Source organism: Fusarium keratoplasticum, chromosome 3 (genome assembly GCF_025433545.1).
Source record: "Fusarium keratoplasticum isolate Fu6.1 chromosome 3, whole genome shotgun sequence".
Classification (NCBI taxonomy): Eukaryota; Fungi; Ascomycota; class Sordariomycetes; order Hypocreales; family Nectriaceae; genus Fusarium; species Fusarium keratoplasticum.
The window spans coordinates 845,629-861,862 of record NC_070531.1 but is presented as its reverse complement, the minus strand read 5'-3'; the positions used below and the strand labels follow the sequence as shown (position 1 = coordinate 861,862).

At 53.3% G+C, this 16,234-nt stretch overlaps 6 protein-coding genes across 6 annotated transcripts; 5 read left to right on the top strand and 1 right to left on the bottom strand.

The window, feature by feature from the left end:
• Positions 1 to 3,944: 3,944 nt before the first annotated feature.
• Positions 3,945 to 4,823, top strand: NCS57_00365800 (uncharacterized protein; the record flags this gene model as incomplete). Its single annotated transcript, XM_053053643.1, has 1 exon — positions 3,945 to 4,823. One exon carries the CDS (start codon positions 3,945 to 3,947, stop codon positions 4,821 to 4,823), a length of 879 nt encoding a protein of 292 aa, XP_052915803.1.
• Positions 4,824 to 5,457: 634 nt separating this feature from the next.
• NCS57_00365700 (GCR1-C domain-containing protein) lies at positions 5,458 to 7,014 on the top strand (the record flags this gene model as incomplete). The annotated part of the gene is made up of 1 exon (XM_053053642.1): positions 5,458 to 7,014. The coding sequence occupies one exon, from the start codon at positions 5,458 to 5,460 to the stop codon at positions 7,012 to 7,014; it is 1,557 nt and encodes a 518-aa protein (XP_052915802.1).
• A 373-nt stretch (positions 7,015 to 7,387) lies between these two features.
• Positions 7,388 to 9,127, bottom strand: NCS57_00365600 (Glycoside hydrolase family 13; the record flags this gene model as incomplete). Its single annotated transcript, XM_053053641.1, has 1 exon — positions 7,388 to 9,127. The coding sequence occupies one exon, from the start codon at positions 9,125 to 9,127 to the stop codon at positions 7,388 to 7,390; it is 1,740 nt and encodes a 579-aa protein (XP_052915801.1).
• Positions 9,128 to 9,755: 628 nt separating this feature from the next.
• NCS57_00365500 (MFS domain-containing protein) lies at positions 9,756 to 11,419 on the top strand (the record flags this gene model as incomplete). Its single annotated transcript, XM_053053640.1, has 2 exons — positions 9,756 to 10,749; positions 10,800 to 11,419. The coding sequence occupies 2 exons, from the start codon at positions 9,756 to 9,758 to the stop codon at positions 11,417 to 11,419; spliced, it is 1,614 nt and encodes a 537-aa protein (XP_052915800.1).
• A 786-nt stretch (positions 11,420 to 12,205) lies between these two features.
• NCS57_00365400 (Zn(2)-C6 fungal-type domain-containing protein) lies at positions 12,206 to 13,504 on the top strand (the record flags this gene model as incomplete). Its single annotated transcript, XM_053053639.1, has 1 exon — positions 12,206 to 13,504. The coding sequence occupies one exon, from the start codon at positions 12,206 to 12,208 to the stop codon at positions 13,502 to 13,504; it is 1,299 nt and encodes a 432-aa protein (XP_052915799.1).
• Positions 13,505 to 13,898: 394 nt separating this feature from the next.
• On the top strand, positions 13,899 to 16,166 carry NCS57_00365300 (HET domain-containing protein; the record flags this gene model as incomplete). The annotated part of the gene is made up of 1 exon (XM_053053638.1): positions 13,899 to 16,166. The coding sequence occupies one exon, from the start codon at positions 13,899 to 13,901 to the stop codon at positions 16,164 to 16,166; it is 2,268 nt and encodes a 755-aa protein (XP_052915798.1).
• Positions 16,167 to 16,234: the final 68 nt, after the last annotated feature.

The window sequence follows — 16,234 nt, the reverse complement described above, 5'->3', positions numbered from 1 at the left end:
AAGTTGACGATGATTCTTTAGAGGGGTTTGAGGGAACATCAATCATTTGTCAGCTAAAATGGTCGCTGCAGGTTAGCCTAGTTCCCGCCTGCGTGAGAACTCTGTTTGACTTGTTCAGAGTCGGGCTGCAGACCGTCACTTTGGCCTGGCGGGCTTGGAAGCTGCTTGGTGACGAGCTAGATTTCTTGGCTCACTTGATGGCGTCGAACGGTTTCTTTGATGATAATCGATCATTGGAACTACTGCATCTGTGAGCGTTGTGATATCACTGCCCAGCCTCCAAAAAGTGCATTCATCACAGCTCCTCGTTCACCCTCACCCTAGAGTCCATGCCCAAACAGCTGCCTCTGGTTCGCTACGCCCTGGTGCACATGACACAAGCCACTGATCGCCGTGGTGCATGAGAGAAGGGGGGGTTGCATTGTGAACGAACATGTGAAGGGCAATTTTCGCAAAAAGGATGCGACATTCTCCTTGATTCCTCTGCGACGATCAATTTTTTAGCAGGTCCGACACCGCTTCGACACAATCGAGATAATTACTAACTAAATGTCTTGTTCATGGCGGGAGCGCAGATGGCGGACCGTCGCCCGACATCGTGACGCCCTTGGTCGTGACGCCATGTCTGAACGGGTAGATCCCGCAGTAGCTCTAGGACGTGCTCTTCCCGTCACGCAAAATGTCGGTCGGCGACGAGCTGAGTGTGTGCGTGTGTGTGTTCGTGCCTGGCGACGGCCCCCAGCCTCGTCCTCGTCAATGGCACACGCACGCGACCTCTGCCACCATCATCTATTTACAGAGGCCAGAAATGTCTTAAAGGAGCAGCCATCATTAGGCATCATTGAGGGATGGACCCTCGGCGGCTAGGAGCTTCACATGTCAAGCCAGAAATATCTGTGCTGGGTCACTTCCAAGGCCTCGTAATTAATGGCCTATGCACTGGAGCGGCTGGGACGCGTCTCAATTCTGCTGAGTTGTACTGCATCGTGTTTGACCCTGGCCGCCAAGAATGTAGATCTACCGTGACACGACCCTTCATCTTCAGTCAGCTCCTCACTGACTGGGGGTTATCGCGATGCCTTCAGTGCTTCACAATCTTGACCATGGCGTCCGGCCTGCCTCGGTCCGGCGGGAAGGCCCGGTAAGTAGTCATCGAGAAAAGCCTCTTTACGCTAGGTAAGAGGGAATGGCTCATGTTTCAGACGTTGGATCATTGCAAGGAAGCGCTACTGACGTTGTTGCTACGTGACGCGGGTCCGACGATGCGTGAATTTCGGCAGAGAGGATTCATTCATTCATGTGCATGAAATTACCCAGTGAGTGACATTTCATGTTTAGCAATGAAACGCCTCATCACGGGCAGAGTGAAAGCTGACGAGTTGTCGCGTGTGGGAGAAGCACACGCCATAGCTACTGGCGCCGTATGGGATGGATGAATATGCCGGCTGCTAATCATTCGGGCTGCTAACTAAATAAGAGGGACCATGCTGCATAATTTGTTATGTCGGCCCCCCGTCGCGTCTCGTCTCGCTCGTGTCCCACTTGATGCTGGACACGTGGGGACCAGGGCATTCGACCAGGAGGCAAACGGCTGAAATCGAGTCCACGTAGACGAGGGGTCGAGAGCAAGCTCCTTGTTATGGAGAGTAACAGGGTCCAGCCTTGAACGGAGATGCCCAGTCCGTCTGGAACGTCACTGTGCCTCTAGGCTGCTTCTTCTCCTCTTTGTGTGTGTATCTTTCACGTTTGTAGGACTGGCTGTCGCCATCCGTCGGGCGGGCCGATATGACAAAGGGCGCACGCAGCAGCAGAAGCGGAGAGCGGGCCGCAGAAAAGCCAAGTCTGTTTCGCCAAACCCAAAGAGAAGGGCCCCCGGGCGTTATCGACTGGACGGTTATTCACCGGGAGGGAGTCTGTTCCTTGCTCTGATTGTGCGGGAACCTTGAGCTGAGCGAGTGAGTGAGTGGTACTGCTGCATTCTGCATACCAGACCCTGCAGGTAGATCGCTGATGTTGTGTGTGTTCTCGATGCAACGAATACTTGCTCTTGCGCTTCATGTAGGTTCCGTCTCTCGCCGACTTTGTTCCTGACCCTTGCTGGTGGCACACCATCCTTCAAATCCAGCCTTTGAGAATGTCTCTGCTTGGGCAGTTGATACGGCATTGTCTAGCTAGCTGCTGTCGAAGTGAAAATACAGTCACCCCACACACCCACCACGCCCCGATCCCCCCCTTCTCCGCCTCTGACCAGGGCCATCCATCGCTAGTCGATGGGCACAAGGCGTTGGTTGAACAGTTCCCTCCCCGACCAGTTCACTGACTGGAACCAGTCTCTCTCAGCTATGGGACAAAGTAGAGCATGTGAAGAGCAATCTCACGAGTGCCTTGTTCGGTAGGACGGAGAACCCCTCACTGTCTCGTGCACGTCATATGACGGGCCTGCCACGCGCTCAGGCACCACAAGGAGATGTGCCATATTAAGTCCTAGAGGCCTCTTCCAAAGTCCACCTGAGCGTGCTATCGAGCTGCTTCTTTCTCGTACTAATTTCTTGATCCTGCCGCCGTCACGGTTGCTGCATGCAACCTGCAAGTCCCCATCTGTTGCCCTAGCCGATCATCGACAGTCTCCGCCCCGGCTACTGTGCCATTCATTTTTCGCATCCTCGCAAGAGAAGCCGTTCCGTCGTCTGCTCGCCACTGAGAGGCCCCACAAAGCGACATCGGATGGCATATTCTCGCTAGCAAAGGCGTTGGGAAAAAGGGTAAGGTGACATTTTAGCCTGCAAAAGAGGGGACCCGGCAAAAAGATCAACAAGACAGCGTCGGGCTAACAGGTTTGAGGTTAAAAAGAAGTGTATTCGAGACGACACGCGAGATACAGTTGATGGTCATTGTCCATATCGTGCCACAAGCACCAGATTCGAGATATACAGCGCCACCGCCCATCTACATCTCGGTCCAACCTCTAGATACTCCGAGTATCGTATCTGAGCAGCTTCAACGACTGCAGACTCCATCCTGTTGCTCCATCCGCTAGTCAACCCGGCTTCACTGCCGGCTCTTCTTCATCTCCACCACCGGCTTCAGTCAACGACCTTATTCACAGAGAGTGGAGATATTCACAGACGAGACGCAGGCCAGACGCTCCCCTCACAACGCTATTCTCGTGGTGCATGACACCACAGCCAACGCCAATCGTCCCCATCAGACATTGGCGAGTCGCTGTGCCTTGACCCCGAGCGTCTCGCTCTGTCTCTTGTTTTTTTGTCATATTTTTCTTGGCTTGTTCTATCCACCAGAGCGCATCCATCCATATCCCTCACCGCCCAATCATCCCAGCGGCAAAGTCCACACACAAGACCCCCCTGGCCTGTCTCTCAGACCCGCCCCCATCAGACCCCTACAAGCTCCTCCAACTATTCCCGCATCCACAGCCCCCCTCCTACTCTGGGCTCTAGCCAGCCGGGTTGCGTTGCCCAAAGAAAAATAAAAGGGCCCTGGCTGTGCTTGTGCTAGGCCGCTACTGGACGTGTCGAAGCCTTGTTCGTAATAAGAAGGCCTGCAGACCGCAACTTCTTGAACCTGGTCGACTCGAGTGTCTCCCGCCAAACCAAACCTAACCTCTCGCTCGCTTGCTTTTCACCGCGACCGTCTCCTGAACTTGGCTGGGCTAGGGATCGGAGATTGCGTCTCTTTGCCCGCGTCCCGTCACTTTCGGGCTCCAAGAGAAACGCGCATCAAAAGCTGTTATAGGCCGCGAGAATCCTCCAATTCCAACTCGTCCAAAACTTGACCGCCACCAACATCATCGTCGCCTTTCACCTTTAGTCGGTCCTTGGTTATACTTATCCACCAACCTACCTCCAACAAAGGAATTACCCCCACCTCTATTTTATCCTTTCTTTAACCCAAGTTCAAAGGTAGTCGTCGAATGTGTGCCCATCATGGAGGAGAGGTGTAGCTCGAGAGCTTCGGGAACAACCTACCACAGCTTCAACGACACTGAACTGTTTGTTGAGCCCCCACGGCCTCCCGTCACATATGACAGCAAGAGTCTCCAGCAGCTTGAGCACCTCCAGCTCGAGCTGCAACGACAGCAACGCGAGGCTCTGAACAGAGAGCAGCAGGCACGACGTCCGGGCACGGCTACAAAGATGCAGAGGCAGGACTCGGGATACGAGTCCAACACGCCTCCTCGACGTGCATCAACCTCCAACACCTCCAGCTCCAACTCTCGTCCCTCGGTCGCCCGCCGCTCGTCTAATGGTTCATCCAAGGACAGCAGCGTCGGAGGAGTCAGGTCACGCTTCCGCAATCGTCCTTCACTTCGTCGCGCAGCCAACACGACGCATCCTGTTCAGGCTGCCCGCACAAGCAACCAATCTCTTCACCTCGTCCGCACAAACACGGCAACTCAACAACCCGCTGCCTTCTTCCACTTCCCATCCCCGGACCCCGTCCAGCTCGCCGACGCCGCCCCCGAGGTCGACACGGCCCCGACGCCCGTCCCTTCGCCGCCTCCCCAGACGACGCATTACTGGACGAGCGACCGCACGCGCCGTCTCGAGTACGCGGCCATCGACGCTGCGACCCGAGGCGTCAAGGGCTGGATCATGAGACATCTTGTGCCAGACTGCTTCGTGTCTCACGAGAACCGGCACGTGTCCTTCGACGACGACTCGGGCAGCGTGCGGCGGTACAGGCTGGAGCTCGAGGACGATCGCGATGAAAAGGTGGCTGGCGACAAGCCTGTGCGTCGACGCAAGGGATGGCGTTTCTGGCGCCGCCGCAAGGTCGAGGCCCAACCTGCCGCCTACATTTGAGTGTCTGGCGCATATCTCTCACTTCCCGCTGCTGCTGCCGCTTGCAGCTGGGCTTTTTACCTCTTGATTTACTCAACCTTCTCGCATTGCAGACGGAGTAGCATCGTTGGCGTTTTATACCCGTTGGCTTATTTTGTTGTCATTGGCATATATACACAGGCACACAGTTCCGCATGATACAGGATAATGATTGAAGCATATGGAGCGTATACAGAAAGTATGAATCTAGATGATGGATGGTGCATGATTATGGTGAGGAACGTTGTTCTTTTATTACTTATAACTCTTTTTTATTATCTTGCTACTACTTCAACAAATATAGCAAACCGAATTGATCTTTTGAACCACATTTAGCATTGTCAAAGCAGGGAGATTGACCGATAGCACCGAGAAGCTTTGCTATTGGACGGATTGATGAGGTCTGTGATGTTCTTTGTTCTTGAGCCAAGCCAACAGGCGGTGTTGTCTGGGTTTGGCGTCTTGATAAGAGAGAGGGGTCCTCAATTGACAAAGATTTGCTTTTTCTTGACTGCGAATCTTGTCGCTCCTTGTGTTTGAAGCATTCAGTGTAAAGTGTCTGGTGTTATTGACCTCACAGAGTCGAAGAGCCCTTTACCCAAGACGATATTCCCCGATGACCGATCCTGTTGATCCTGCCCTCTACCTTCTCGCCCCGAGCAACGACGCATATCATACGAATGCCGCCCCCATGCTTCTCTCCCCGGATCCATCTCCGGAACCCTCCGCTGTGGACCGCCCCGTCTCGGAGGATCCACACCGGCGACCGGCTCCGGCCGCCTGCCCCCGGCCGATCGATCCCATACCAGACCATCACTCACTCGAACTGAACCCTGATCTTTCATATGCAGATGAGGAAGGAGGAACCATTCGGGAGAAACACATCGATGATGTTGTAAGCCAGGTTCCTTTAAGCCTCGCCCGCGTCGTCATCAACATCCAGGAACACTATGCGTCGGAGCTCGAAGCAGAGAGACAAAAGACAGATCAACTACTGGCACAGAATGCAATGATGAAGCAAAAGATGGATGAGATGGAAAAGAGAATCGAGATGCACGTCGTCATTATGGATGGCTTCGTAGGGTTCATGAGGGACGTCAAGGAGGGCAAGTTTGCCATTGGCAAACAGGCGGTTCCCACCGAGCTGGAGATCGCGAAACACTTGGGATGCGAACATGCCACAGAAGTCGAGACGATCGCTTCAAAAAGCCGGCCCAAGCCGCGAATCGTCCACCCCAGTGTAGAGCGTCCACTGCTCAATGAGCAGGCTCGACCTGATTCTGACGAGGACGTAGAAGAAGAGGAACCGTTTACGCTGGAGAACACTACTACTCGGACCACGTCTCAACGGGTCGATGCCGTAGAGGATTCCTTTGATCAGCTCCCACCTACACCCGACATGGACACGGCTCCCGTTCGAAGTACTGGACGTCGGGCACCAAGGAGAAGGAACCCACCCTTACGAACACGGCGTCAGGTGAGGCGGCGTGTGAGAGCAACCTCACAGAGGAGCCACAGACTCGAAGAATCCCCAGCGTGGACTGCCATCAATGCAACAGATAGCGACCAGGATCCAGCACAGTCTTCGACGCCGAACCTCCACCTCGGGGCAATTCTAGAACAGGAGGAAGACAATGGGGACTTTGAAGATGGGCCTGCACTTGACGATTATGCAGAAGACGAACATTCGACCCTCGTCGCATCTCGCTCCTCATCGCCTTCTTCCTCGGCAGAATCCCCTCCACTTATGGAAGGCTACAAACCTCGCTACTCTGTCCCCCGGTCCGTCGGCTACCGCTACGCCACCGGTCCTCCCAGCCACCGCTTCAAATACCACCGCATGCCCAAAACCGTAGCCCTAGTCTGGACAGAATGGAAACACGGCCTCCACGGCAACCCAGCCATCGAGGAGCTCGAGCGCAGACACGGCACCACCTGGAGACTCGGTACACTACAGGAGCGCAAGTATGCGAGTAACTATGTTGGCGTGCGCCAAAAGATTGTGCGGAAAGTTGAGGAGATGTGTGAGGAGGGGGGTATTGGGGTTGAGGAGGCTTGCTGGAGGCTGGATGAGAGGGTTGATGGGAGGATGCAGCTTTTGATGGCGGCTTTGAGGAAGGGGGAGGATCCGCTTGAGGTGATTCCGAAGAGGAGGAAGAATGGGGCTACGTAACATGGTGTTTCGCCGTCTCGTAGGGAGTTTGAGGGAAATGATGCTTGTTCTGGCCAAGTGGCCCCCGAACCCTCGAGCACCCTGCGTGTAAAGGGACATGTAGAGAGGGAATGTCTTTGGCTATTTAGTTGACTTGTTCTGCAGCTGCCTCTGACATGATTTCTCGCCATCTACATCACAGAAGTCGGAGACAACACTCTCTGTCAACGGACTTGAAGAAGCGTTGGAGGGATGGCTTTTGAGCAATCTAGCGGAAATAGCACAGTCGTAACACAACTGAAGCTTATATATTATATACCTTGATTGCTATGGATACTTCGCATAAGTACCATTCGTCAGGTCTATGCCCGGGCACCAAAAGCTGCATAATACTTTACTCCCAGCCAGCGTATACTACCCCTTCGTAAGGCTTAAGCTCAACACCTCCAGCCTCAAGAGTCTCGGCATTCTTTCCAAGCAATCTCTTCCAACCAGTGCATCTCTTCAGCTCAACATTCTGTTCCTTATCCGAAAAACTCAGCAGGACCAGCGCCACTCTCCCATCGTAGCTTGTCATGGTATACGCAAAGACCTGCTCACTGCGCTCATACTCAGGCAGTATGTCGAACCGCCCGTACACAAAGACATCTTTCTCCTGCTGCCGGAGTTTCAGGACCTGTCTCCAAAACGCCAAAACGCTGTCTTCATCTTTCTCCTGCTGCGCGACATTCCAGTCACTGAAATCGTCGTTGACGCGCATCCAAGGCTTTGACCCTTGGGTGAAACCAGCGTTCTTGTCTGTGTTCCACTGCATGGGTAGCCTTCCATTGTCGCGTGCCTTCAACCTCATCTCTCTCATGACGTCCGACATGTCAGCGCCGGGACCTCTCTTGTTGAGTTCGCTCTTGTAGTAGTTCAGGCCTTCGACGTCGATGTAGTCATCAAGTGTCCACGACTCGGGCGCATTCGCCATGCCGATCTCCTGACCCTGCAGGAGGAACAGCGTGCCACTCAAGGTCCCCAGGTAGACGGCCAGCATCTTGGCCGCGTCCTTCCTGTACTCGGGCAGATCAGATCCGTACCGCGAGAGGGAGCGGCCAGAGTCGTGGTTGTCCATGTACACCGAGTTCCAGCCGTCGAACTTGGGCATGGCGCCCTGCCACCGACTGGTTATGTCCCTGAGCTTGGAGAGCCTGAAGTCGTCCCGCTCGTACTTGTGGTTGACACCAAAATCCATGTCCACGATGTCGCCTGTGAATAGCATGTTCAGCTCATGCCTGTCTTTGGCGACGTAGCTTGCCACGCTGTCCTCATCCTTGGTGAAGCCCAGCTCGCCAACCGTCATGCAGGCGTATTTGTCCAGGACTTCCTCACGCATCTCCCGGATGTAATCGTGCATCCGCGGGCCGCTGGCAAAATACTTGTTTCCCGGCTGGAACTCCGAGTCGGGCCGCGTGATGGGCGCGTCAGGGAGGTCCGGGTGCTTGGACATGAGGTTCATCGAGTCAATTCGAAAACCATCGGCCCCCTTGTCGAGCCAGAACTGCATGTCGGCGTAGGTTGCGCGGCGCATCTCCTCATTGGCCCAGTTCAGGTCGGGCTGCTCGGGCAAGAAGAGGGAGAGATAGTATTGGCCTGTTTGCTCGTCCCATGTCCAGGCGCTGCCGCCAAAGATGGAGGCCCAGTTGTTGGGCGGTTGGCGAGTGCCGTCCGAGTCAAACTTAGGGTCGCGCCAGAAGTACCAGTCTCTCTTGGGGGAGGTTCTCGATGAGCGTGACTCCCGGAACCATTCGTGCTCGTGGCTGGTATGGTTGACCACTAAGTCAAGAAGAACTTTGATACCCCTGTCATGGCAGCCTCGGATTAGGGCCTCGACGTCTTCAACTGTTCCATACGGGCGGTGGATGTCTCGATAGTCTGAGACATCATAGCCCATGTCATGCTGGGGACTCTTGAAGATGGGCGACAGCCAGATGGCGGTGGCTCCTACTGATTGAATGTAGTCCAGCTTGGAGATGATCCCTGGCAGGTCGCCCAGTCCATCAGCGTCTGAGTCGAGGAAGCTTGCTGGGTAGATCTGATAGACCACCAACTCCTTCCACCATTGCCTGTCCGGAGGGGTAGATGTCGGCATAGTTGCTGATGGCGCGAAAGTGGTGTGGTCTGCTCTCCAGATGAGACTGAGTTTACGTATTGGGAGGAACTAGTAGTTTTTCATGTGCCTCTTATACCCGATTGCCATGGTCGGTCCCCTGTGGCCTTGACGGTTGAACCGGTCGGTTGAATTCGTCATTGGACTTCACGCCGAGGACGATCGGCTGCACTATAATGGCTGAATTATGATTTGCTCAGACGCCACAAGAGGAAAGACTCTTGTCGGCCCGTCAGGAGACGGAAACCAATAATAATTCAGCCAGTTCGCACCCACTGAGCGAATTCTTAGCCAATGGAAATTCAACCATTTCACCCACAGTGCTAGGCTAGGATATATCGCCATTTTCTCGGTGCGAGGGCAACGCCCATACCCATCGAAGGGTGAGCTTAAACCTATTCGATGGTTTGTTTTTTAGTCACCTGATTCCCCATGGGGCGAGACGGGAGAAAGCTGGGGGTCACGAGTCATGCTGCACTAGAGCCATCGACATCAAGACTGGACATATAAAGACTCGACATGATGCCCTCTGCAGAGTAACAGCAGCATCTCCCAGTCAGCCTCAGATCACCTCAACTCCTTCATCAAGACTCTTTGCATCTCCAACATAATGGATACCAAACCTGAGCCGGCGGCGACTGTGTCCTATCACATTGAGAAGGGCCCCGTTGCAGACTCAACCGCCGTGCAAAAAGCCATGGACGCCCAAGATTTCACACCCAAGCAGCAATACCAGCGCCTGTGGGCAAACCTCAAAAAGGACAAGTGCTATGTCTTCTGGTCGCTCTACATCATGTCCCTCGTCTTCGGATGGGGTTACGACTCTGGCCTCTCAGGCGTTGCCATCGCCTTTCCCGAGTTTCGCAAGGCGTATGGAGAATACTATTCTGTCGGCGACCAATATGTCATTCCGGCGCTTTGGCAGTCTCTCTGGAACGCGGCTAGCACCATCGGCCAGGTATTTGGAGCCTTCCTGACTGGCCAGTTTGCCGACTATGTCGGTCGAAAGGCTGTGCTCTGGACTGCTGTCGTGCTGTCCCTAGCGTCGTCCTTTGCGCTTGTCTTTTCCCCGAATCTGCCTGTCCTTTTTGTCTCCAAGCTTCTGCTCGGCCTCTCAGTCGGCCTGTCAACCGTCACACCCCCGCTATATGTCACCGAGAACGCACCCGCTGCCCTCCGAAGCACCCTCAGCTCCCTGACAAATGTCATCATCGTACTGGGCTTCTTCCTCTCCTCCATCACGGGCTGGGGATCCTCCAAGATTAACGGAGAATGGAGCTACCGACTTGCGTTTATCATGACGTTCCTCGTCCCTACGCTCTTCGCTGTTGTTCTGCCGTTCCTCCCCGAGTCACCTGTTTGGTATATCAAGAAGGGCAGAGATGACGATGCTCGCAAGGCCATCATCAAGCTCTATGGCAAGAGTGTAGACGTCGAGGAGAGGCTCAACTTTATGAAGTCTGAGTTGGAAGTTGCAGCTGGCGAGGCCAACATGGCCAAGCAGACAAGCTGGAGGGCTATTTTCTCCAAGGAGCACCGATCGCGGACCCTCATTGCTGTGATGGGACTGCAATCTCAGAATTTCTCTGGAGGCTACTTTGCAAGTCAGTAACTTAATCCGCACACTTTGTCAACCAATTGCTAACCTCTATAGATACATACCAGACGTACTATTTCGAACTCATCGGCCAGTCTGACCCCTTCGGACTTACCGCTATTTCCTCGACCCTGCAGTTTCTCTCCAACTGCGTCGCCGTCTCTGTCTCGGATGTCCTCCCTCGTCGAAAATCCCTCATCGGTGGCGGTACTCTGCTCTGCTGCTGGTCCATCATCATCGCCGGGACCTCGCTCGCTAGCCAAGCCAACAACGCCGCCAACACAGCCCTTCTCGCCTTCATGATCACATGGTCGATGCTTTACACGGCGACAGTGGGATGCTTCGGCTGGGCTGTTGCTCAAGAGACTGCCTCGCAGGCGACGCGTCCCAAGACCATCGCCTTCAGTCTGGTGTGCCAGCAGCTCACGGCGCTCATGCTGTCGTCCGTGTTCCCATTCTTTATCAACCCAGACCAACTGAACTGGGGTGGCAAGGTCATGTTCTTGTTTGTTGGTGCCGAGGTTTTCATCCTGGCAACTCTGTTCTGGTTCCAGCCTGAGACGAAGAACAGGACTTACCACGACATTGACTGTCTATACGCTGAAGGTGTTCCTCCGAGAAAGTTTAGCGAGTTTATTGTGGATGATGGAACTGTTGTTCGAAGACCGCGCGTGTAGAGCGGTAGTTGACTCAGGAGATTTGTTCATAGCTTAGCTGCTATAAACGACATTGATAGCAGGTTTGATGTTGTAGGTAGAGGGCGGCCTGAAAGCTTATCCCTGCGGTGCAAATAAGAAGTGGATAACGAAGCTCATAGCCATCATTGAATTAAATGCCCTAATTGCGCTGAAGAAGGATGATTATATTAAGCTGGCGAGAAGGAGTAGTTAAGTGTGGCTATCCCTGAAGCTGGCAAGGGACTCCAACCAGGTCACTCCGGGGGGTTCAGGCCAATTGCATTTATTTATTTGAGGGATACTTCAATTATCACCAAGTCTTACCTCGGGAGTAACAACCATAACATAGTGTTCTAACAGATGAGATTATTCTTACCGCATAATTCAGTTACCCCAATAACACTAGGTCGAGGTACGGACTGGAGCTCCTTGCCAGCTTCAGGGATAGTGGCTAGATTTTAAGCTGGCTCCTAATTGGCTATTAATAATGCTACCCCACAACTCCCATTTTATTCTCCAGTCATGCGACTGTAATGTGTTCCCCATCCCAGTCACATTCACACCATGACCCGCCCAACTGGTTCAACCGGGCCCAAGAGGCCATACAAAGTCCGACAAGCCTGCGATACCTGTCATGTACGCAAAGTGCGCTGTGACGGCTGCAAGCCATGCATAAACTGCCGTGAGACCTCGGCGAATTGCACCTATTTGGCCGTACACAAGAAGACGGGGCCAAAGGGCGGTCCACGGCATGCACGGAGGCTCCTTCAACGACAGCCTGCCCCGATGCCGCAATGCGCCCAGTTCAGTCACAGCGAAGCATCTAGTTGCTCCCAGGCGTCTCGCTCCAGGAGAACATCAGATGCCGCCTTTCAGCCATCTTCTCGAATCACGGATCAAGTCATCCGATGGTGTCTTGACGCTTACTTCAAGCACAAGTATCCGCTGACGCCAATCCTCCATCGTGAGACAGTCGAGCGAACTCCAGTCTCACCCGAGCAGTACGGCCTCATCACGGCCTGCTGTGCTGTCATTTCGCTTTCTCCAGAAATCCTCCCGCCGGCATCTCCTCACAACGAGCCAATAATTCCATCTGCCGACTTCCTCATCTCTGAAACCCTCCGCGCAAGGCAGCACTGTAACCTCGTCGAGCACCCATCCTTGACCCATATCCAGACATCATTCTTCCTCTACGCCGCCTTCTTCTCTCTGGACCAGGATAATTCAGCGTGGTACTACCTGCGAGAGGCCATCACCATCCTGCAGACGCTGCGGCTGCACGAGGAAGCCACCTACAGCGACATTGACGATCCGTTGTTGGCTACGTACGCTCGACGCATGGCCTGGGTGCTTTTCATCACCGAGAGGGGCTACGCGCTGCAGAGGAATCGGCAGATTACGCTGCAAATTACCTTGAACGTACCGATGGTCGATCCATCATGTTCGGGTGCTGAGATACTCTTTGGGTTCCTCGATCTCATTTCTCTCTTTCGCCACTTTGACGCCGATTTTATCGCAAACCGAAACTCTGCGACTCCAGCAAACACTGAAGATCCTGGGCGGCTATCAACACTACAGAGCCTCCTCAACTACACGCTCCCCAACGTATCCAACTATTCCCAGGTCCAGCAAGCAGACCTCCTGGTATCACGGCAGTGGCTCAAGATCATAGTCTGGAAGCTCTGCGCGTCAAAAACTCTACTCTCGAGCGCCTGTAGCGAAGACGCCATGTCACTGCATTATCCCGTCACCATCGCACGTGGAATCGTGCTTGCCTCCCAGCTGGTGTCGACCCAAGCTTTCGAGGCCAATGGCATTGGGATACTGGAAAAGGTCTTTGAGGTAGCATGTTCGCTGGCTGATCTTTTGTCATTGGTGCCTGTAGATAGCCAGGGATCGGCCATGGATGTTGGTCCTGTTGATACTTTGATGGAGATGGTCAGGATTGTGGGCTCAAGATTTGGGGGCAGTTATAGACACCTGAATATCTTGGCCGATAAGGCTAACAGGTGTCTTCTTATGAATATAGATAGGAGCCTGCCTCTGCTAGTCGACGACGACGAGTCCGTTGATAGCGTTAATTAAGTCAGGAGGGGGATAAAAAGGGCCATAAACCCAGGATAACCAATACCTCACTTGAGTTTGTCTCAGGATACGCAAGTATTCCTCTGTAACGTCTCGTTGCCATCGAACATGTATACGTGCCTTGTGGCAGCGCAAACAAATTATGCATACATGGCCTACTTCATCGCAGAGTGGTTGCTTTGGCAGTCCTATCTGTTCTTAGCAGACTGCTGTGGCATAACAATCAGCACGTTTTTGACGCCTCCCTCGTGACATCAATATTGGTTAGGTAATTAACGTGTTTATGCATCAGCCACATTCTTGGTCATTTAAATAAGAGTGACAGCCTGCTCCCTTTGAATTGATAAGCCATCAGCCTAAACAAATAGGGAGGCGCTCGCCCATTTCCACCGGCATGAATTTCAATCCAGCAGTGTTATTCTTCAACCAAGCCAAGCTAGTCGGGGGCTCGACAGCTGAGTTTGCCGGAAATGCTGCGACTGGTCTCCTTCAGAAAGCCAAGTTTTCGCGAAAGAAGATACCCAAGTTCCAGTACCGAGATAAAATCCAGGCAGACAAGATACGCCTTATCAGATTCGTCTGGGACCCTGCCTGCGACCCAAAGATATCTGATGTCGTCCTGTCTCTGGAGACGCATGCAATTGGCCCAACTTGTCCTAGCTATGTGGCCCTTTCGTACACTTGGGGCCCCCCAAAGCTAGCGGCATTTTTCACCAGAAACCAATACAGCGATCTTGAGAAGAAGGTTCTGTGGATTGACCGACACCGGTTTGAAGTGCACCCTAACCTGTATGACGCCTTGGCACATGTTCGCGACTTGTACCCTCCCAACACGCTCTTTTGGGCCGATGCTATTTGCATCAATCAGGGAGATTCGGATGAAAAGATGCAGCAAATCCGGATTATGGATCTTGTATATGGCGGAGCAGCAAAGACGGTTGTTTGGCTAGGGAAAAAGAGCCATGATATTGCCCGAGCAGTCTCAATACTGAACCGCAACGCGGAAGCAACGCGACGAGGGACCCTAGAGCTGCTAAAGACTCATGGCGAAGGACAGTACACAGAGCCTATTTTCATCACCGACACAACTGCCTTCTTACGGTTCGGCATCACACCGTTCTCTTACCAAGATTGGAAATCGCTTGCCGAGCTGTTCTCGAGGCGGTGGTTTGGGCGAGCTTGGATGGTGCAAGAAATCGCCCTGTCAACTCATGTTGAAGTTCTTTGCGGCGATATTTCATTTGACTGGGATGCCCTCGCCTGGTTTGCTTGTTTTGTCTGTCTCACCCATACCGCAACCAGCATTATGCAGTTCTACCCGAACAATACCGATCTCCTCTTCATGTCTTTAGGACTTACTTTTACCGTTAGTTTGCAGTTGGCTCGAACTTGGACTGGGAAGAGTTCGTCTGAGGTGTTGGATCTGGTGCGAGAGCTTGATTTCATGGCCGGCCTTGAGGAGAACGGTCCAGGTAGCGTTCTTCTCAAATTGGTCTTTGGCTGCTATGGGTTCATCGCCACAAAGAGGCGGGACAAGTTTTACGCCTTCCATGGCATCCTGCACGCAATTACCGGATTCGACTATGCCCAACATCCCGACTTCACCCCTGATTACTCTACTTCGACCACGGAAGAGGCTGTCTGCTTGCGAATGTGCAGAGCAATTATTGAAGAGACTGGATCTCTCAATCTCATCACCTTGGCCGGTGAAACTGGATACAACATCATCTTCCCACGACTACACCCCCTTCCGTCATGGGTCCCAGACCTACAGCCTTTCCGCCAAGCTATTCCGCTCCTCTGTCCCAACTTCCGCCGCACGCGAGGTTACAATAGCGGCGGGTCACATATTCTACCAGCCATGAAACCCGTCTTTGACCCATCCAACCCTAGCAAGCTCTGGGTCTACGCCAAGAAGCTTGGTACCGTTCGCGCCGTGGGAAATTCCTGGCAAGAGATGGCGGTCCGCAATCAACTGAAGAAGACTTTTCAAATGCTCAAGAGCCTCCCCTCCATCTACTCACCCACTGGGCAGCACATTATAGAGGCGTTCTGGAGAGTGTTGCTGACCGACAGTGACATGGCGAACCGACCAGCGCACGACAATTTGAGGGCGTATTTTAGAGACTGGCTCATGTACAAAATACTCAAGCTGGTTCTCAATCAGGTCGATTCTCTTACCAACCGGCGTGCTAACCCCGTGGAGGAGCGAATCAAGTTCTTCCAAGAATACGCCGAAATGCAAGACTTGGCTATGAACGACCCTACTGGTATCATCCCTTCAGAGACTGAGGTTCAACGCCGTTTGGTGCAGATTGGTCACCCGGCCGGGGGCCAAACAATCCCTGTTCCAAGGGAGACTAAGACGCGGACATTGGATCTCTGGAAGATGTCGAGCCATCGGTTCGAGCCATTCGCCCTCTACTTTGCCAACTACAAGAGAGTATTCGCCCTCGATTCAGGGTACTTGGGAAGCGGGCCCGAAGACCTTATGGTTGGACGGTCGGTATGGCTATTGTCCGGCTGTCCGACGCCTCTTATTCTTCGTGAAGTAGGTGGTGGTGAGTCCTTTAAAGTGGTTGGCGAGGCGTATGTACATGGGGCCATGTTCGGTGAGGCCATTTCCGCTGGAATGTGGTGGGATCAGATTTGTCTCGTTTAGGTACCATTACATTACTACATATAGTTATTCAGCCTTGTTCTCACCAGTGCTAAGAGAAAAAAAAAATC